The sequence below is a fragment of the Cnephaeus nilssonii genome (assembly GCF_951640355.1).
Source record: "Cnephaeus nilssonii genome assembly, chromosome: 17".
Lineage (NCBI taxonomy): Eukaryota > Metazoa > Chordata > Mammalia > Chiroptera > Vespertilionidae > Cnephaeus > Cnephaeus nilssonii.
Window position 1 is genome coordinate 6,895,563 of NC_137088.1, and position 22,504 is coordinate 6,918,066.

General features: G+C 53.1%; 1 protein-coding gene across 1 annotated transcript; it reads right to left on the minus strand.

Moving 5' to 3' along the window:
• Positions 1 to 831: 831 nt before the first annotated feature.
• XIRP1 (xin actin binding repeat containing 1) lies at positions 832 to 5,890 on the minus strand (the record flags this gene model as incomplete). The annotated part of the gene is given in 2 exon segments (XM_079794610.1): positions 832 to 858; positions 860 to 5,890. Coding segments are annotated over 2 exon segments (5,058 nt in total).
• Positions 5,891 to 22,504: the final 16,614 nt, after the last annotated feature.

The window sequence follows — 22,504 nt, forward strand, 5'->3', positions numbered from 1 at the left end:
CCTGATCCCGAACAGAGCCCCATCCAGTGTCTGGTTGGCCCTGTCCTCTCCAGGAATTAAGGCACAGGTGGCTGAGAACATTCCGACTCCTGATAGAAATAAAGGCTGAGGGTAGCAGGTCACTCAGGGGGCTCCGGCTGGAGCAGTGGCATGCAGACTCATGGATGTCAGCGTGCCGGCCAGTCCTGTGTGAGGAGCACAGTGTCTGCTCATATCACCTCCACAAACAGCTGCGAGCCCCCATCCTACTCCTGTGCCCGGCCACTCGGTGGGCCTTTTCCCAATCTTTCTCCTTTTGCAGGAACTGGGCCTATTGAGGGAGCTGACGAAAGACGCCCTTTCTTCTTGGTCCTGCCGTCCTGTGTGCAGGAAGTAGGCACCCACCTCAGTTCCCGGGACAGGTGGGAGGTGGAGGGGCTCACTGGGCTGCAGGCTGGGAGTGGCTGCTGAGCCCGGCGGGGCTGCGCAAGAACTGCTTTAACAAGGGGGAGGCTTGGAGCCCGAGGTGGGGACCTGGGCCCCCCGCGGGCCCTGCCTGCTCTGTGACCATGGTGGAGGGTGTGAGGAGGGAGTTCCCGCACTGGCCCACCTCCTTGTGCTGCTCAGTCACAGTTCTCACGGCTTCACAGCGCTGGGAGCCCCCAGGCCCAGTCTGGAGCTCCAGAACACTCTTCTGCCGCGCCCCGGGCAGGGTGCTGGCTGAGGCAAGGGTGCTGGGCTGAGGCTCGGGCTGTCCAGAGCACTGGGTGACCTCTGTTTCCCCGGCCTTGTCCCGGATACCTTTCTGGTGGAGCAGGGCCTGGCTCACATCCTGGGCCAGGTGTGTGCTTTTCACTGAGACATCTGGGCTGCCCCCGGGGCTGGGAGCCTCTGGAAGCTTCCTTGTGGCTGACTTAATGGAGATGAAGGTTGGGGAGGAGGGTGCATCTCTGCTAGAAGGCAAGACTGGAGGGACGCCTGAATCTTCTCTCAATGTCTCCAGCCTCCTGGTAGAAGGCGCGTCTGAGTCTGCTGGACCTCTGGTCTCTGTGTGATTTCTGACCTTGGCTTGACTCTGGACCTCACTATGGCATGTCACCTCGGTTTGGCTCTTGATTGCAGTTTGACCCCTGGCCTTCTCGCCTGAGCAGTTGGGCCTGGCTCTACTGCTGTCCATGACACTGACCTTGGGGGCACTGTGGTCCTCTGGGGGGCCTTGGGAATAGCCCCTGGTGTTCGCCTCAGGCTGGAGGCTAGACATGGAGCTGAGGGCCTTGTGCACAGCTTCCTCGATGTCCAGCAGCCTGGCCAGGGTCTGTTCCTTCAGCCGGGAAACCTCCATGCTGACCCTCGTCAGCTCCCCAAAGGCCTGCTCCACCGAGGCCTCGGGCTTATGGGGGGCAGCCGGAGCCTGAAGGGCCCCTCCTAGCTGGGGCACAGCCTCAAAGAGTCTCCTCAGGGCCCCCACGTCCACGCTGCTCGCAGCCTCCTTCTCCAGGGCTTGCACCTGGCTCAGGAGGCCCTGGAGCTCTTGCTGGCTTCCCTGCTGAGTCTCAGAGCTCCCAGGGGCCCCTTGCTGGGAACCTTCCATCAGCTTCTCTCCTGGGGTGCTGGGGCCCTGCCATGGTGAGGTGGGGTCACTGTTGAGAGCTGAGAGCTTGGGGGGCTCAGGGCTCTGGGCATTGCTGCCCATAGCCTGACTCTTGGTCGGCCCAGGGGCCATGGTGCTGGGGCCATGCTGAGGGCCAGGCTGGCTCTGACCCCTGGAGAATCCAGCCAGAGATGCATGTCCCTGGCCTGTAGTGGTGGGGACCTTGGCTGGCCAAGGCGTGGCTGCCTCTGTCTCACCTTGTTTGTATTTTCCTTGGGAGGAGCTGGGAGATAGAGCTGAGGGCTTGGGCAGCCTCCGAGGAGGGGGGATTTGGCTTAGGTGTGCAGGTTTGGGGGGCAGCTGGGGCTTCTTCCTTGGTGGGATGGTGGGCTCCAGGTTCGGGGTCTTTGTCTGTGACTCCCCAGGGCTTCTTTGGCCGGCAGGGCTGCTGCGGGAGTGGAGAAGGGGGTCCTGCAGGGGCTCGGAGGCCTGCGGGCTGGAGTCCTCATCATGGTGGACTTGGGGTGGGAAGTCAGGTCCTGTCACAGCAGCTGGGAGAGGAGGAGGAGGAACAGAGGCATTATGGGAATGCAGGCCGGCACCTGCAGCCTGAGGCCCAGAGGTCAGAGTGTAATGGGCTAAAGAGGCAGCCTTCAGGGTGGTCTCTGCAGCTTGGAGGCTCCCTGGGCTGACTTCGGCCATGGCTTTCTCTGGAGGCCCCCAGGCTCTCTGTGCGCAGCCCCCAGGTTCTTCCCGGCTTTGCCCAAGACTCTGACCTGGGCATTCGTGGAGTGGGCTGGAAGCCTGGGCCAAACAGGCAGTCTCCCTGCCCCTTGGTGGGTGTCCCCTCTCAGAGGGCTGAACACCCCCAGGTAGGTCACAGGTCCTCACGGGGTGAGCATTGTAGATGCCGTCCTGAAGAGTCACCCGCCCCCCAGGCAGCCCTGCGGGCAGTACTTTCTGTTCCCCACTGACCTTTTTGGGGGCTGCTGGGATCCCGGGGTCACCTCCAGCCATGGGCCTGGCGTTGCTTTGAGCAGTCCCAGTGGCAGCGGCCGGTGCTCGCGGAAGACCATCCGGGAAGGGTGTGGAGACAGCCCCAGGGGCGGGGCCCTGCTTGTGCTTGGTCAGCACTTGCTGTTGCAGGCTTTGGGCCTCCGCTGTCGCCATCCGAAGGCTCTGCATGGCGGCCTGGAGGTCTGCTGCCCCGGGCCCTGGTGATGTAGTCGAGGCTCCTTCCGACTTTCCCAAAGCTTCCATCCCTTTCTGCCCAGTGCAGCTGTCTTCTGGCTTTTCTTTGCCAGCCAAAAGGCTTCTCTTTGCAACGGTCCGTGGGGGACAAGGGGTGGCCCCTGGGCCTCTCAGGTGCCCTATCTCCATGCTGGGGTCCAGTGGGGGAACATGAATGATGCTCTCAGTTGCAGGCAGCCTCTGGGCCTCCTCGCTGGCTGGCACTGGACCTGGGTCAGCCGGTGGCTCCCACCGCAGGCTGTGCAGGCCGCTCAGGTCTCCTTTGTCTATGCAGCTGGCCAGCAGCTGCACACTGCTCCTCTCAGGGGCCCTGCTGGTGAGCCAGGGCTGCAGGGAGTAGGCAGTCAGTGAGACCAGGCCCTGCTCTGTCTCCTGCATCACCAGCCCAGTCCTCGCCACTGAGGTGCCCAAGCCACAAGCTAGCAACTGCTGGAACTCTGGGTCCAGATCCTCCACACTCCCGCTGCCTCCCGGAAGCCTCATGGGCTTGAGCCGGAGATGGCCCGCTGGGTCCTCCTGAACCAGCAGCCCCTGCTGGTCCACGTCTGGCCGGCTCAGCACTTGGCGGACAATCCTGGGAAGCTCGCCAGATACCAGCTCCTCCTTCCGTATGTGGGGGGCCCCCTGTCCTGGGCCGGGGAGCACATACTTGGCAAGGCAGAGCTCCCCTGGCCCTCGGACCTCCATGAGGATGCCTCCCCGGTGCAGGATGCCAGGCGTGGCATGCAGAGTCCTCAGGGTCCCCTGGGTTGCAGTCTCCTGCCGCTTGGGCACCGAACCTGACAGGCCTACTGGCTGCTCTTCCTGGAGGTCGCCCCCACGGATGCTCTCGGCTGCCAGGGAGCCCATGGGGCAATTCTCAAAGAGCCAGGTGAACTTGTGCACAGAGCCCACAGGAAGGGGCTCAGGGATTGCCCTTGACCCCTGGTCTTCCCTCTTGCCTGCGTCCAGGGCCTGGAACACCTCCTTCTGACGAGACACCTGCCCTGAAGGAATCTCCACACGGCTGCAATATCGCACAGGCCCTCTTCCACAGGGACGGCCTGACGCCTGCAGAGGCTCAGTCTCAAAGACATGTCTGTCTGTCTGTCCTTCTCCAGCCCGGACCTGGCAAACCTGCAGGTGTTGGTCCCTGGAGCCTTCTGGCCTGTCCAGGGGTTGGGGCACGAACATCCAGGTGCAGGACCGTGCCTCGGCCTTCGCTGTGGGATCTGTGACCTCTGACCCCTGCTTCTCTGCCAACTCACTCATTGGGCACGTCTCAAATAACCACCGGATGGTCTGCACGTCACCCTTGGGGGGTGCCTCAGGCTGGGGCCCTGCCTGACTCCTTCCTTCTTCTTCCTGTCGTTCCTGCCGCTCCCGCTGGTGGATTACTTCCAGGGGCTGGGTCTCAAAGAGCCACCGGGCGGTGCTCACATCTCCAGCCACCACTTCCTGCCGGGTGATGCCCCGCACCACGTCGATGGTACTGGGGTTTCGGCCCAGCTGGTCTAGAGGCTGTGTCTCAAACATCCACCGGTAGCCCTGCACATCACCTCCGACTACTTGCTCTCTGCTGACAGAGGTCAGGGCATGGAGGTGGCCTTTGCCATCCTGCATGGCATACACCGGGGACCCTGTGTCCTGGGACTGCCCAGCAGAATCAGTTCCTTCTACTGCGCTCCCATTTCTGGGGGTGGAAGGCTCACCCTGCCCGATGCTGTCCAGGGGGAGGGTCTCAAAAAGGTTCTTGAAAGTCTTCACGTCCCCCTTCACCCCATCCTTCTGGGGGGCACTTGGAGAGAGGGATAGTGCTGAGAAGCTATCACTGGATAGATGCGCACACATGAGCCCCTCTCCCTTCCCGGCACCCACCCGCTGCAGGTGACCCACTTGGACCTTGTCTCTGGGGGTGTCCAGGGGCTTCATCTCAAACAGCCACAGGGTGGAGCGGACGTCGCCAGGGACTACTTTCTCTTTGGGCGGGGCCTCGGTCTCAGCCTCCTCTTCCCCCTTGAGAGTGTCTAGCGCTCTGGTCTCAAACAGACGCCGCTGCTGCTGAACATCTGGACCAGGAGGGAGAAGGTCTGGGGATGGCTGGAAGTCCTTCTCGTCCACCAGGATCTCCCGGATGGCATCCAGGGGCTGTGTCTCAAAGATCCAGCGAGTCGCGCTGACATCCGGCCGGGCCCCCTCCTCCAGGGAGATCCCCCGGATCACCCGCACCTGGCTGGGGTCCCGGTTGATGGCATCCAGAGGTTGGGTCTCGAAGAGCCAGCGAGCTGACCTCACCGCATTGCTGTGGATCTCCTCCCGGCAGGCGGCCTTGACCTCGTGGATGGCGCCTGCTGCGTCCTGGATGGCACACAGCGGCTCCGTCTGGAACAGCTTCACCGTCTTCTTCACGTCGCCCTTCAGCTCCTGGATCTCCGAGCGCAGCTCCAAGGGGCTCTGCTCCTGGGTGGAGGGGCGGGAGCCCAGGCGGTCCAGCGGCCGCGTCTCAAAGAGCATCCTGGTACCCTGCACATCGCCGCTGGCTGCGGGCTCCTTCGCTGGTGCCTCCGGGGCCTCGGTCTGGCCCGTCAGCTCAGCCAGCGGCTTTGTCTCAAACAGCCGGCGGGCGGCGCGCACGTCCGCTCCAGACGGCGGCGGCCCGGCGGGCTCCTGGTCCGCGCTGCTGGCAAAGGAGCCTTCCTCAAACTTGCGGGAGGTGGCCTGGACGTCACCGCTGGGCACCGGCTCCTTGGCCGCTGGCTTCTCATGGTCCCCAATGGCGTCCAGCCGCCAGTTCTCGAAGATCCAGCGCATGCACTGGACGTCCCCCTCGGTGGGCTCCTCGGAACCCAGGACCTCAGCCAGGTCCTCAGCCACGGCCTCGGCCAGGTTCTTGCGGAGCTCAGGGTGGATGTGCCTGTAGAGGCGGCGGAGCTCGTTGGCTTGCCGCTGCTGGTGGAACTTGGAGAAGGACTCCTTGGGCGGTGGCAGCGGCAGATCCTCCAGGGCCGGCGGCGGGGGGAGGGGCAGGTCCTCTGCAGTGGCCATCGGGGTGGTGGGTGTGGGGGCCACCTGCGTCTGGGTGTTGGACATCCTTCTGAAGAGAAGGGCAGAGGTGAGGATGGGCTGGGGCCTTAGGTGGGAGGGGGGCTGGCTGCTGGGAGAAATGGGGTCAGGGTAGGGCTGTGGTGACACGGCCTCTCCCAGACTTCACTTGGGTCTCACTCTGCCGCCTGCATGCTTGGTGTGTGACAGATCTTAAACCTAGGGCACATGGACCCATCTACCAAGGTGGGTCCAGGCTTCCCAGGATCCATCACCTGAGCAAGCAAGACATTGCTGGCCATGAAGCTCTGTCCTTGAGCCCCACAAAGGATGTTCACACCTCCAGCTGGCAAACTGGACAGGCCCCATCCTCACCTTCCTTTACCAAAATCAGTGTTCCCTGGTGGAGTCCCAGGTGAGTGGCCTGAGGAAATCCTGATTTATGGGATCCCAGAAAGGGAGAGGCAACAGGTCCCTAAACAAGTGCCTAGGTAGTTCCCATAGAGAAGAAATTCTCTTCCATGACACCAGAGGGCGCGCTTGCCACGTTCACTGAGAGTCTTGACCAGCTTCTACCTAGGCTTTCAACTCACTGTCCATCCTTTCCCAGGCCCAGGGGGCCCACAGCCCGTGCTCTAGCGGAAGCAGTAGAGGCTCACCAGGTATCTCATGGTTAGGCAGAGCCAGATCCAGAGTCCCACGTAGGGGGTTCTGTGCTATACCCAAGACTCAGAGGTCTGAGCTAGGGGGATCTCGAGGGTCTTCAGGCCCAAGCATTCATAATTAAAGATGAGGAAATTGAGGCCCAGAAAGGGTCAGATCTTGGTGAATGAGTAACAGGTAGTGCTAGCATGGGGTTCCTGGACCCTTTTGGGGCCTGGCTCCCAAGAGATTAGAGGGTAGGGGGTGTAAAACTTTCCTATCGGCTGTGGTGCCCCTCTGTTCCCCAGCAGATACTCCTAGGAGAGTGAGGGTGACACCTACAGGGGAGGTGGGCAGTGGGACCCTCTGCAGAGACAGCCCTGCCCCTTGCTCTTGGAGACTCGGTCCCAACTGTGTGCAATGAGCCCGAATCCAGCTCCGTGGTCCTCTCCTTTCTCCGCCTATGTCAATCAGGTTCCACCATGGCGTTTCCACCCCCCAGCTCACCCCTGCCCCCCCTCCATGGCCTCCCACCCCTCAAGCCCTTCTCTGGTCTCTGTCCTCTGTGTCTTATCTGTCTTGTGACAGGTGTACTAACAATCCCCAGAGGCCCGTAGGAAAAGAATGAGAAGCATGTGCCCCTCTTGCCGCCCCTGACCCATGGCTCTGCTCCACACTCGATGCTAAATATAGCTGAGGTCCTGGCCTCAGCAAGGCAGCCCTGGGCTCCAGACAGAGGCTCAGGCTCAGCCAGTGGGACCCTGGGGGCCTTGGCCCATCTCATCTCCTTATCTTCCCTGGGATCCCTGCCCCTGCCCCTGCCCCGTTAGCCAGTGGAAATAGACATGTGACAAATAATTACAGTGCAATGTTTTTGCATTTTGATAAAAGTTTTAAAGGAAAGAAGGGCTGGCTCTTGGGGAAGGAAGACAATGTCACGGGGTAAAGCTTTGTCAAGGTTCCAAAGCAACAGCAACGTTTCTTCCTGGGAGCATAGAATCCTACCTTAACCTAGTCAGGCCCCTGGCCTCCAGGATGGCCGGTGCTGGGGCCTGAAACCCTTCATGGACAAAGGGGCATGGGGCTGATTGGAGGCTCAGGGACAGTGGCCACAGGTGGGGGCAGGGTTTCAATTCTCAAAACCACTAGAGCAGGCAGGCACTTTTGGGCATCCCCAGGGCAGAGGCTCCCGAACATAGCTATCTCAGAGCGGGGAACTGAGACCTACTTGCCACACCCCCACCCCATCTTGTCCACCAAAGTCATCAGAACCCTGAGGAATTCGAACTCTGAAACCTGCCACATGAGTCTCACCACACGTTCTTGGGTCTCTGAGTTCTAATGAGGACCCCCTGCCAAAGGCAAACCGTGCCTGTCCCCACCACTTCCCCATCCTGTCACCACCAGTGTGGCCTGAGCAGATGGCTTATGCACGGCTACCAACTCCACCACCCCCAGGAATCTCCAGAATCTCTGCTATGATCCCAGACAGTTAGAATCACGGAGTCCAGGGATGTCAGCCCTGAGGACCCCCAGAGGTCACTGAACCTGAGGACAAGCTCTGTGTCCAGCTATTGTGGGTTCAGACAGGGAAACTGAGGCCCAAAGAGGGGAAAGGTGCTGCCCCGGTAGGCTCCGCAAAGCAGTCGCAGGGCCTGAAGCAGGTTTCCGAACTCTTGGCTTTCCCCTGCCTGCCCCTGCCTGGAGCTTAAGTTTCTAGAAGGCAGGGATGAGGGTTGGGGAGAGCAGAATTCAGAACTGGGACCAGACTTAGTGTGCGGGCTGAGCCCCAAGCAGTGTTCCAGAGCTTGGCCCCTAGGGCTGGCCAGCCCCTCAGGGTGACCCCACCTCTGTTCCCAGTGTGCCCCTCCTTGGCCCAGTCCCTCTGCAAGTCTCCACTTCTGGCAGACTCAGATCTTGTCCCCACCTTGTGCCGCTCCCCAGATCGGCCCCCAGGGTGTTCCCACTGGGCAGGATGACGGCCTGGGGCAGTCTCGGTCACGATATGTGGGGAGCCGGGCACAGGCCAGCCCTGGGGACATTCCTGGGGCCAGATATGCCAGGACTTTCACCCACAACAGCTGGGCACCAGGCTTGTCTAGCCATGCGGAGTTGGACCCGCTTCCCACCCTCCACCCCTGTGCCCTCCCACCTCTCCTCTCTCCCTTTCCCTTCCTGGGAGGAAGCCCTGAGCTCAGGGGGCTCCATACCTATTTTACATAGTGCAACTACAGGCCACTTCCTCCTGAATGCCTTCCTGGATTTTTATCAGACTGGCAAGAACCTGTCCCTTTTGTTGGCCCAGGCCTGTGGCCGCCACTCTGAGAGCTCCCATGGGGCTCATGTCAAATCTCCCTTAACTTCCTCGTTAGGGGAGGTCCTTGTGGAATCTTTATATCAGAGATCCCTCCACTCACTCACATCCAGATATAGGGCCCCTGAACCTCTTTCTGCCACCCCTAATGCGTGCTGTCCAGAGAGCCATCCCGAGGGTCCAAAGGGGACCCCAGCTGGCTAGCCAGCCCTGCCCTGAAAGACCAAGGGCAGGCTACTCACCCGCTGGTCCCACTTGGCTGGTGGGTACTTGGGGTCTGTGGCAGGTGCGGCCCAAGGGTCTGTCCTTCCTCTCAAACTTCTAGCTCGCGGCTGGTTCTACTCGGCTGGATCTGTGAGGTACCTTCTCGCTGCCCTGGCTCCGGGTCTCTGTCCCCTGCCAGGCCCAGCAGCTGCCTTTATCTTGCTGGCTGGGGTGGGGGTGGGAGGGTGGAGGGGAGCGGGCGGGAGAGGCTAAGTTCGGAGTATGAAGTGGTTTAGTTATTTTTAGGGCTTGTGGAAGTCACTCTTCCATCCTGGGGAATCGGTTACATGTCCTTTCTGGAGGGGAGGGGAGGAGAGGAGCAGTGAGGGCAAAGCTTCATTCATCCAAGTCTGATCTGAGGACGGGGCTCCATGACTCAGCCGCTGGGTGGGGTGCCGGTGTCCCAGACTATTTTGAGAAAATGAATAAGGGGGGGGGGGGCAACTGACACCTGGACGGCCCTGCCCCCTAGCCCCATGAGCCCCCCACCTCCCTACTGCGGACCGGCCTCTGACTATTCCTGATGGGTGGTTGTCGGGTGCCTGGAGACTGGAGGCCCCAGGGCAGGCCCGGCCCCTCTTCCTCTGTTCCCTTCTCCCCATGCCCTCTGCACTAAAGATGCCTCTCTCTGTCCATTCCTCCCCAGGCCCCACCGCTCAGGTCTGCACAGCCCTGAGCACAGCTGGATTCTGGGAAAAGGCATCTGAATTTCCAGGCCTCGGCTCTTTTCGAGGTCCCTGATTTTTTTTTTTTTAAATATATTTTATTGATTTTCTACAGAGAGGAAGGGAGAGGGATAGAGAGTTAGAAACATTGATGAGAGAGAAACATCGCTCAGCTGCCTCCTGCACACCCCCTACTGGGGATGTGCCCGCAACCAAGGTACATGCCCTTGACCGGAATCGAACCTGGGACCCTTCAGTCCGTAGGCCGACGCTCTATCCACTGAGCCAAACCGGTTTTGGCAATCGAGGTCCCTGATTTATCAAAGAATTCCACAGACGGGTTCTGCGGTTTTCATGGCAGCTTATCTGGGTCCTTGTTTACTTTTGGGCTCTCCCTCTGACTCAGGGCCCAGGTTTTCTGGGAATGGAGGGGAGGGGAGGGGAGGGTGGCCGTGGGGAGCTGACTGTGGGGTTATTTCTGACCCTGGAGTCATCAGCTTCTGGTCACAAAGGAAGGGGTGAGTCCCAGTGACCCCTTCTCTGCTGCCCAGACAGAGCCTGAGGAGCTTAGCAGAGACCCTGGCATTTAGGCCACGAAGGGCCCAGTGTGGTGAGGGGACCACACAGAGCGCAGGCAGAGGTGGCATTTTGCCCAGGCTGCCTGTCTGAGGCCGTGCAGGTGCCTTCTGCGACCTGGCAGAGCAGGGCCTTCCTTCTGACATCCCCAGTGCTCTCTGGTGCCAGGGAGTGATACCAGGCTCTGCTCACTTTTTCCACTGAGTCAACCTCGGTCGGGTCGCATTGGCCTGGGGGTGGAGAGAGGGGCAGCCAGGAAAACCTCTCCCAGGTCTCCTACCCCGTCCTGTTTCCCCTGCTTTTTTCTACCGTTCTGCCTGCTCCCCAGGCTCCTGGCTCTCCCCAGGAAGGTCAGGAAAATGTCATTCCCTTTGAGGCCAGGGCAAGAGGAGCCTTCGGGGTGTCCGGGAGCCGCTGCCCTGGGGATGCCCAAAGTGCCTGCCTGCTCTAGTGGTTTTGAGAATTGAATGAATTAAGACGTGAAAAGGTTTTATGAGCCCTAACCGGTTTGGCTCAGTGGATAGGGCGTTGGCCTGCCAACTGAAGGGTCCCGGGTTCGATTCCAGTCAAGGGCATGTACCTTTGTTGCGGGCACATCCCCAGTGGGGGGTGTGCAGGAGGCAGCTGATCGATGTTTCTCATCGATGTTTCTAACTCTCTATCCCTCTCCCTTCCTGTCTGTAAAATATCAATAAAAGATATTTAAAAAAAAAAAAGGAAGAAAAGGTTTTATGAGCGTGCTTAGTACACACTCTATAGAAAAGACTGCTATTGTCACCCATGTGAGAAAAGTGAGCGGGTGCTGGAAATGTCGGGGACCACTCTGTAAAGTACCTGATTGTCTAACCACGATGCTGTACATCTGAAACAGCAACACTGAATGTAACTGTAACTGAAAAATAATTTAAAAAAGAGAAAAACACCCTGTGGAACCCACGTTTGTATTCACCTCAAGTGTGATAACTCCTGGTAAAATTTTCTCAGGCCTCAATATTAAGAAAGAGGCTTTTCCTGACCCCCACGTTCATTTTCATCTAATTCAACTGCGCTGCTTAATGCAGCCCCTACTAGCCACATGCGACTACTTAAACGGGTTAAGATGAAATGAAATTGAAAATCCAGTTCCTCGCCGAAACCGGTTTGGCTCAGTGGATAGAGCGTCGACCTGCGGACTGAGGGGTCCCGGGTTCGGTTCCGGTCAGGGGCATGTACCTTCGATGTGGGCACATCCCCAGTGGGGGGTGTTCAGGAGGCAGCTGGTCGATGTTTCTCTCATTTCTCTCTCATCGATGTTTCTAACTCTCTATCCCTCTCCCTTCCTCTCTGTAGAAAATCAATAAAATCTATTTTTTTAAAAAAAGAAAGAAAATCCAGTTCCTCCATCACACTAGGCACATTTTCAGTGCTCCATAGTGACATGCACTTAGTAACTATCACATTGGACAGTGCGAAACATTTCCATCCTTGTGGAAAGTTCTATTGCATAGTACCATTATCTCAAACAGATGGCATTTCCCTCTTTGCCTTGGCTGTTAGGAAGCTCTGAGCTAAACTGTTAGTCTCCTACAAGTAGACTCTGTGGCCTGTGTCCTGTATGATGAGGGTGACCGACTGCCCCTGTTGCCCGTCTCTGAGGGGCTTAGAATAAGAAACCTTTCCGCTTTAGAACTGGGGAGGTTCTAAGAAAACCAGGAGGGGTTGGCCAACCCATGTGCAATGGTCTAATGGTATCACATCATCAAGGTGTCAGTTACAAGGCCAGTAAGGCAGTAAGCCAGGCATGACTTATCGGAGTATCTTTGGTGGAGACACTGTGCATCTATCCCTCGGATTTCTGTGGGAACGAGGCTGGAAATAAATAAATGCACTGAGGTCGAATGGCTGTGCTGATGGGAAGGCAGAGGGGACCTGGGGGAGGGATGGGAAGGAAAGGGTGTTGCTTTCCAGAGATCACTGTCTCTCCTTCTGGCCTCCTGCTTCTTGGTCCTGGGGGCCTTCCCCTGCCAGCCCCTCCCTCCAAGTGGGGCTCCACCGAAGTTGGGGATTGTTCAGAAGTTCATGTCTGTCTCCCTGAAGAACTGGCACTTAAAGGTGGAGCTCAGGGTGAGTAGCTGGCCGCAGACTCACCTGAATTTTCAGGAAAGGCAGGAGGAATTAAGAGCAGACTACCCGAGCTTGAATCTTAACCTGTGAGACCCACTAGCTGTGTGAGCCTGGCTAGTTACTTACCCTCTCTGTTTCTCAGTTTCCTCATCTATAAACTGGGAATAATAATTATGCATGTCTCAAAGGGTTGTTGTGAGGAATATACATTTGTTACACAGACACACACATACACAGACAACATTTAGAATAGGGCCTGGCACACTAGCTGAGTAAATCCAGTAAGTTTTCCCCTGGATCCTGGCCACCCCCAGCCTCTCCAGGTCCCAGATCCCAGTGTGTCCTCTGGGTTTGAAGATGAGTGCCCTTCAAGGCACTGGCTGGCAGTCCTGGCTTCCCTCTAGCCAGGAAGTAGACACTGGTGCCAAGAGACAGCTCTGGCCACGCCAGGCTGGGTCTGTTCCAGGCCTCTAAGAGACAGGCCCGCTGAGCCTCTTGATAGAATCATCGGAACCCAGAGGAGAGATTTTCTGCTCCGGGTCAGCTCACAGGGCGGACAGGTGGGCCGGAGAGCTCCACCTCCTCCCATGGGAGTGTTGTGACGGGCGCATGAGAGGCAGCAGAGTGTGGGGATTGAGTGCGGGATCTGGTGTCAGACTGCCTGGGATCAAATCACCAGCCCGTCTCCCTGTTTATATGACCTCTGAGAGTCTTTCAGCTCTCTGCACCCTACCATCTTAGTTTGGGATCTTCCAGTAGCAATGCGATTTAACTGGTGAGGGAGGGACTAAGTGAGTTGGGGAGGGAGGAAAAGTAGATTACTTCTGTGGGCAACTGGGGTTCCACCCATAAGGGACTCTCTGAGAGCTGGTGTAGAACATGCCTCACCTGGATGAGGAAACTGGGGTGCTTATCCACCAACCCTCACCCCACCAGTTAAGGGCTGCACCCTGGAAACACTAACTCCCCCATACTTCGACCTGCCCCTCAGTGAGAGGGAGTCAAGTTTGAGATGGCCGTGAACTATGTGTCCTACAGAGTGTCCATTAAAGCTGCAGGTAGCCCCTGGAGAGGGGAGAAGGGATATGGGGAGGGGGGCGGGCACTGGCAGCATTTGCTACATTAGGTTCTCCCATCTGTGATGATAATGAGTGTGTATCATGTGTCTGCTTTGAAGATTTAGACATGTGCTTTCCAGTTGATCTTAGAATAAGGAGACCATCTTGGTGGGCCTGGCCCCACCAGGTGAGCCTTTTAACAGTGGAGTTTCCTCCAGCTGGTGGCCGAAGAGGACATCAGGAGGATGTGACACACCATCACTGATTAGGAATGCAGGCCCCTGGCTGACAACTAGCAAGGAGATGGGTCCTAAACCTAGGAACTGGATTCTGTCACCAACCCGAATGAGCGTGAGAAAGGATTTTGCTTCAGTTTCCAGATGAGGACGCAGCCTAGTTTCAGCCTTTTGATGCCCTGAGCAGAGAACCCAGCCTGCCATGCCGGGCTTCTGACCTTTAGGACTGTGGGCTAATAAACGAGTGTTGTTTGAGTCACTAAGTGTGTGGTATCTTGCTAAACAGCAATGGAAAACGAATACAGAATGGAAACTAGAGCAGTTGAGAGAGGGCAGGAGACCATGGTTGCTCACTTATAACAGTCACCCAGTCAGCCAAGAGCTTGGCCTAAGCATTTTCTATCAAGTGGCCTACTTGGAGGTGCTGGGAAGCTATGCTCAATACCCCAGGACTCAGTGGTTGGCAAACCCGTTAGTCAACAGAGCCAAATATCAACAGTATAACGATTGAAATGTCTTTTGAGAGCCGAAAACTGACTTCTGCGCACGGGCCACGAAGTTTCAATCGCACTGTATGTGCGCGCGCCCGCACGCGGTATTTTGTGGAAGAGCCACACTCAAGGGGCCAAAGAGCCGCATGTGGCTCGCGAGCCACAGTTTGCCGACCACTGCCCCAGGTCACCACCAGAGAGCCTCAGAGCATCTCAGAATCAAGAAATCCGAGGTAGGGAAAGTCAAGGCAGGAAGCACCTGCAGTTCTCCATTCCTCCCATTTTACACCTGGGGAAACGGAGGCTTGCAGCAGAGCTTGGATGACGTGGAGCAGTGAAAAGAGCTGGTTTCAGACAATCCTCTTTTGGGAACCCAGTTCCACCACTTCCCAGCTCTACAGCCTTGGACAAGTTGTGCCAACTCACTGAGCCTCAGTTTTCCTGTCTGTACAATGGGGATGAGTGCTTTGAGCAGATGGGGGAAGGGTATTTGGGGCAGAGGGAAGAGAGTGGGCAAAGGCACAGACGTATGGATGGTGTGACTTGAGTGTAGGGTGGACGGGCAGAGAATGGAGAGCCATCTTGAGCGGCGGGGGCGGGAGGGGGGGCAAATTGTGAATTCCAGGCAAGGCGTTTGGGCCCTATCTTGAAGGGTTAGTTTGATGAGGGGGTAGTTGGGGTCACAGGAGGCAGGTGATGAGGGCCTGTTACAGCAGTACAGGTTCTGAATGATGAGGATCTCCGTGGTAGAACGAGGTGGGGAGGAGGGGCTGAGTCTAAGGGATGCTGAGGAGAAGAGTAGGCAAAGCCTAAAAGAGCTATGAGATGCCCGAGTGCCTGGGGCACTGTCGGAGGTAGCGCCAGAGAACTAGGTAGTAGCCTGAGAGGGGAGGGGAGGGAGCACCCGGGAGATCCCAGCTGTCCCGGCGTGGGGATGTGACTGGGTGGTGCAATGGGAGTGAGGGAAAGGGCGGGGCGGTTGGCAGAGGGCGGAAACGACAGGTTGCCTTTGGACAAGATGAGCATGAGGTGCCAGGGTCTCCCGGTAGAGCCGGTCTTCAGATCGGATCTGGATCCAGGAGAGAAGACTGGGTGGTGACAGAGAGCCGAAGGCCGGTTTGTGTGCAGCTGGGAATCAGGCTTGGAGGTGAGGTGATCCATCTCCCAGCGGACTGTGAAGCAGGTGGGCAGAAGAGAAGTTGCAGTGGGGAGGTAGGAGAAAAACCAGTACAGGAACTGGTCACGGAAGATGCCGGGGTGAGGAAGGAAGAGAGCGAGTGCCCTGTGCTCCACAGCGGGAGATAAGGAGTGGGAGGGTTCAACAAGGGCGCCCTTGAGGACTTTGCCCAAAGCAGCCACAGTGAGGTGGAGGAAGCAAAGGCAGCCGGTAGAGGGCCGCCGAGGGCTTGGGGTGAGCCTGCAGAGACACAGGGAGAGATGATGCTGGTAAATAATTCCTCTGGTCCTCACAGATCTCATGGCCAAATGGGAATCAATATAGGAGTCAGGGTTGTTGATAAAAAACAAATGAATGATTCTTCAGGAAAGCGCCCAGGGAACTCACAGCAACTTCAAGGGAAAGAGGTTGCACAGTTCCCAAGGCAGGCAGAAAACGGTGTTGGAATGCTCCCAGTGCCCAGAAGGTGGCAGCACCTCCCCAAGTGACCCTTCATCTCGCTCGATCAAGCACATTTCATCCTTCCACGTATTTAATCTAAAAGAATGCTTTGTGCAGCTACTATGGCAGTGATGGCGAACCTGTGACACGCGTGTCAGCACTGACACGCGTAGCCATTTCTGATGACACGCGGCCGCATGCCGAGGATGAAACATTTGCTGCTCCTGAGGATGAAACATTCGCGACTAGAGTCTTGGAGTTAGTTTTTTCCTCAAAGTGACACACTACCCGAGTTATGCTCAGTTTTTTGGCGAAGTTTGACACACCAAGCTCAAAAGATTGCCCATCACTGTCTATGGGCTGGGCTCTGGACTAAACACTAAAGATAAGACATTCTCCTGGAGCCTACATTTTAGTTAAAGAAGCAGGTAACAGAAATAACGGAATTATCCTCATAACTGTCAATAATCTCGCTAAGCTCCAAAGCTTTATACAGTATTCTCCGAGTTGCAGGGGAACCTTTCTAGAATGTGTGACCTATGTCCCTTCTTCCTTACACAAAGGTACTGAACAGAACTTTGGTCTCAATACTGCGCGCACCACTAAGTGCTGTATCTGCTTATTCATGGAACAGACTGGATGTATTTTCCAAAGATGGTCATCCCCTATGTACTCCTTATGCTGTGAGTTTGACATTCCTCCGACTGAAGGAAAGGAGTCCATGTGTCATTCCCTGGAACCCAGGCAGGCTGAACTGTGGCTTTCGTGAAGGATACTTTATGACTTCTGAGACTGGGCCGTAAAGGCAACACAGCTTCCATCTGGTTCTCCGAGGACATCGGAGCCAGTCACCATGCTGTGAGGAAGCCCAAGCAGCCTGTGGAGAGACCATGTGGAGATGAACTAAGACTCCCGGCCCTAGCGCTGGCTAATCTCCCAGCCAACAGCCAGCGTGAACTTGCTAGCCATGAGAGCAAGTCATCTTGGAGGCAGAAATGCACTCAACAGATATTTATTGACTATTTACTATGGAATAAACAATGTTCAAGATCAGGGATTCACAAACTATGGCCCATGGGCCAACTTGTGCGGCTGCTTGTTTTTGTAAATGGGATTTAATTAGGGCCATTTGTCTGCTCATTGCTTTTTAAGTATTGCCTGTAGCTGCCTTCATGCTAAAATGGCAGAGTTGAACACAGACCGCACGGTCCACAAAGCCTAAAATATTTACTGTTGGATCCTTTACAGAAAAAGTTTGCTGACATTTTTTTTCTATATCAGTGCTGTCGGATATATATATATATAATTTTAAAATGTCTAGTACCCACCTTAAATAAATTTATAAAAAAGAAACAGGTGAGATAAATTTCAATAATTTATGTTTATAACCCAGCATGTCCCAAATACCATTTTAACATATCATTAATATAAGTAATTATCAATGAGATATTTTATTTTTTTTATATATATATAAAGCCTTTCAAATTCAGTGCATATTTTAGACTTACTGCGTACCTCAATTTGGGCTAGCCCCTCGTCAGGTGCTCACTAGCCCTAAATGACGAGTGGCTCCTGTACTGGATGGTACAGTTCTAGAAACAGGGACACCACAGTGGGAAAGCAGACAAATTTCCCTGTCCATGGAACTTACATTCCTAATGGAGAAGGGAGATAATAAACAAACAGGTAAAATAAATGTTATGCATGATGGCGATGTGGATTATTAGGGCAGAAGTTGTGTGTTTTTTGTTTGTTTTTTTTTAAAAGATATTTTTATTGATTTCAGAGAGAAAGGGAGAGGGAGAGAGAGATAGAAACATCAATGATGAAAATCATTGACCAGCTGCCTCCTGCACACCCCCTACTGGGGATCAAGCCCACAACCTAGGCATGTACTCTTTACTGGAATTGAACCTGCGACCCTTCAGTCCGCAGGCTGATGCTCTATCCACTGAACCAAACCGGCTAGGGCCAGAAGTTGTGTTTTTAAACTGGGGAAGGTCACACTGTGGGTCAGAGGGAGAAAATGTGTAACCTTAGCAATTATAGCACATAATTATCAGGTTGTGCAAGTCATAGAAAGATGTTTTCAGAAACACGGGGACTTGAAAATTACACCACCGGTGAACTCTTCCTGAAAAATAAATTAGGATGAAGAGAGCTTCTGCAGTAAAGAGGTATTTTATGTAGGGAGCAATGATGAGCAACGAAACCATTATAAATAGTTATAAACACTCTTGGCAATATGAGAAAGGATACAGTTTGCTGCAAAAAAATTAATAAGGAATTAAGCGCATTTTCCCCAACACTTCAAGCTATGTGGCAAGAGAAAGGGGAGAAGTTATAGTGTTCCAAAGTTTGCTGTCATTTAAACAAAAATGGCTGTATAAGTGATAAATGCACAAGGAAGACAGTCAAACCTTAGGAAAGTGTGTGATTAAGAGAAATTAAACTCTACCCTTGAATTTCTCTTCATTGCTCTCCTCTGATGGATTTACTTTTTCTTGCCCTTTCCTTTCTTCAGTTCTTTCCTTATTTTGTTGGAGTACATCCTACGTATTATGAAAGGTCTGTTCATGCTACCCTCATGCTGTATTGGCAAGTAAACTGGGTCTAGATTTCTTTATCTTCGAAGGCTTGATTTTTGTCTTCTAGGCTCAGGGCTGCTGACAACATTCTTTCCTTTGCAGGGGACAACTTTACTACTTTTGCCATTTATTTTTTTCATACCAGCAGCTCTTAAGAGTGCCTCTACATTCCTGGTTCTGAAACTAGACCATGAAGTGTCTCGCTGTGGGTGGTCTTCCATTTAGTCCATTCAGCATATGGAGGGTCTTTCCATTTGAGGACTGTGTCTTCAGTCACCAACAGCATTAACCCGACCCTTCACTGCAAACATGAGCGGTCAACCACTAACCACTAGACATATCTGCAAAATCCACAACAAAATTGAGAAGAACCAAGATGAACAAACGGAGAAAAACAGATAGGTTTCAGGGAACCGAAAGTTTCAGTGCTGACTGGTGTCTCTCCATGACAACTGCAACCTCAATTAGCCCCCAGTACTGCTCAGTAATCATCTTTCTTTTCCCTATTCCACTCACTCCCTTCCTCCCCTAGACAATAATTTTATATCTTTACCGCTCTTTCAGGAATTCCAATATAGCCTCCCCCATCCTCAGCCTCAGCAGATTACCTTGATTTCCCTGAGAACAGACCCAAGAGTCAGAAGTCTCAGAAGCTAACCACCATGTCAACCCAATGCCCTGATTCACTGTCCATGTGCTCTACCTTCCTCCCTATTACTATTGAGTAATTGTCTCCACTCTTAGCTAAGCCAGCTCCTTTCCCTATGTCCAGATCCCATCCCCTCTATTCTTAAGGACATAGCTTCACCACTTTCTCCCTTTCTCCTGAATCATCTTTTCCTCCTCTACTGCATCATTCCCATCAGCATGTAACCATGCTAATATTTTTCACATCTTAAAACACAACAGTTCTCTGCTTCCCCCTCCAGTTACTACCTTTCTCTCTTCCTTCCTTTGCAGGAAAACTTGAAAACCTTGCCTATACTTGTTGTCTCTGATTCTTCATCTACCATTCCCTCTTAATCAAGATTTTGTCCCCACCATTCCATCCAAACAAATCTTTTCAACATCCATAGTGACCATATTATAACTAAATTCAGTGGTCAATTCTAAGGCCTCCTCTTATGTGGGACACAGGTGATCGGAGCCCCGCCTTTCTTGAATAGTCATCGCTTGGCTTCCAGCATTCTAACACTCTCCTGGTTTGCTTTAGACTTCACTGGTGGCTCCATCTCACTCTCCATTGCAGTTCCCCTTCAACTGTCCACCCTCTTTTTTTTTAATATGTTTTTTTTTTTTTTAGATAGAGTAGAAGGGGGGAGAGAGAGAGAGAGAGAGAGAGAGAGAGAGAGAGAGAGAGAGATATCGACTACTTCATGCACACCCCCCATTAGGGACCGAGCCGCAACCCAGGCATGTGTCCTGACCAGGAATCAACAAGGGACCTTTTGGTTGATTACCAGCCAGGCAGGGGGGGACCCCACCAGTGCATGAATTCGTGCACTGGGCCTCTAGTAAATAAGTAAAGCAGTTTCTCTAAGAAGAGTACGTCATAATGAGGACTCTGAACACATCTGCTACATTCCACAGTCATACATTAAGTTCTCACGGGGCAGTTTTTGATCAGTTTATAGATTTAAAGGAGTGAGGACATTTGGTAAAGGTTTTGTGAATCTGAACATGTAGGATCAGCTTGGGTTCATGGACCATTATTAGGAAACAGTGATCTAAGTCCAGCACTTCAATTTGTCAGATGAGTAAACTGAGGCTTAGAGAGAACAAAGGATTTGTCTCCATTTACACAAACTGGGATTAGAGCCAGGCTGGTACCAGGGTGGAGTGAGTGCCTAGGATGCACAATTTCAGGAGGGCCTGACTCTCAGAGTCATGCAAATGCCCAGGTACCTCCCTGGTCTCCCTTTAAACCCAGCCTAGACTAGAACACAGGGGTGCTGTTCACCAGGAGGGAGAGATCATGTCTGGCTTGGTCCAATCACGAAGGGGGGTGTGGGGGCTTATGGAGCGTTTTCCTGTATTGCTACCTTCAGGGAGAAATGAGTTCCTGAGGAAGTCTGGTTAAGCTAGTTTCCCCAAGATGAAGGAGCTGGTACCTTGAAATCACTGTTCACTGGTGAAGCCTGAATTACCTAGTATACCCAGAGCATTAATCGCCGCCGCCCCCCCCCCCCCCCCCCCCCCCCCCCCCCCCCCGCCAAAGACAGGGCATAGGTTCCCTGCCTGCGTTATGTTTAGCTGACTGCTGAGGGTTGCAGCTTTTCTGAGACCTAGTGAGAGACACTTCTCTTTTCCTCTCAGAAATAGGCCTTCAGGCCGCCCAGTCTTACAGGATCTGTTCTTGCAGAAATGGGACATATACAGTCTGGGTTTCTCTAGTCTCCTGTCTGGCGCCTGCTTCCTTCATGCGGAACTGCTTACTAAGGATTTTAAGAACGTTAGTACTGACTTTGTTGTTGGTTGAGAGGGTAAAACACATCACCAAGATGACCCACAAGACAAAAAAGAAATAAAGGAAAAAAGAACAAAAGCGAAACAGCCCAGACCACTCTGTGATCTCTTTTCTGCTACCACATGGCCTAAGGCACAATCTTTTCTCACCTGACTCTTGCCCCACTCTCACCCTGATTTAGGGTATTCTCAAAAAGGCAGCCAGGGGGATTTATTAAAACATTAAAAAAGTGAAATAAAAGGCATTCAGATTGGAAAGGAAGAAGTAAAACTATATTTGTGGATGATATGTTCTTGTATCTAGAAAAAATCTTGAGAAATCTACTAAAAACTATTAGAACTAATTAATGAGTTTACCAAGGTGACAGGATATGAGAGAAATATATAAAAATTAATTGTGTTTCTATACACTTGTAATGGACAATACAAAAATGAAATGAAGAAAATAATTTAATTTATAATAGCATCAACCAAATAAAACACTTGGGGAGAAATTTAACAAAGGAAGTGAAAACTCCTGAAATATATTCTGAAAGCTACAAAACATAGTTGAAAGAAATGAAAGATCTATATAAATGGAAAAACATCTGTGTTCATAGTTCAGAAAACTGAATATTGCTATGATAGCAATATTCCCCAAATTGATCTATTGATTTAATGTAGTCCCTATTGGAGCTGCAACTAGCTTTTATTTATTTATTTTTGGTTGAAATTGACAAGCGGATCCTAAAATTTATATTGGAAACTCAAGGAATCCACAATAGCCAAAACAATCCCGAAAAAAAAAAATTTGGAGAAACTCACACTTCAATTTCAAAACTTACTATAGAGATAATAAGGTAATGTGGCATCAGGACAGACATATAGATCAATGAGATACAGCTAAAATTCATATATCTATGGTTAATTGACTTTTGACAAGGATGCCAAGACCCTTCAATGGGAAAGGATAATGTTTTCAACAAATAAAACAGACAACTGGATAGCCACATGTCAAAGAATGAAGCTGGAGCCCCTATCTTACACCATGTACAAAAATAAAGTCAAAATGGATCAAAGACCTAAATGTAAAAGCCAAAACTATAAAGGGAATCCTAGTACACTGCTGGTGGGAATACAGACTAGTACAGCCATTATGGAAAACAGTACGGAAATTCCTCAAAAAATTAAATATGGAACTGCCATTTGACCCAGTGATCCCATTTCTAGGAATATATCCCAAGAAACCTGAAATATCAATCAGAAAGAATGTATGCACCCCTATGTTCATAGCAGCACAATTTACAATAGCTAGTATCTAGAAACAGCCCAAGCGCCCATCAATAGATGAGTGGATAAAGAAGCTGTGGTACATTTATACTATGGAATACTATGAAGCAGTAAAAAAGAAGAATCTCTTATCCTTTGAGACAGCATGGAGGGACTTGGAGAGTATCATGCTAAGTGAAATAAGTCAGCCAGAGAAAGACAAGTATCACATGACTACACTCAAATGTGGAATCTAAGTAACAAAATAAACTGATGAATGGAGTGGATCCAGAGACATGGGAGCATGGAACAGAGTGTAGAATCTCAGAGGGAAGGCAGGGGAAGGTGGGTGGGTGGAAGGTAATGAACCAAAGACCTTGTATGCATATATGC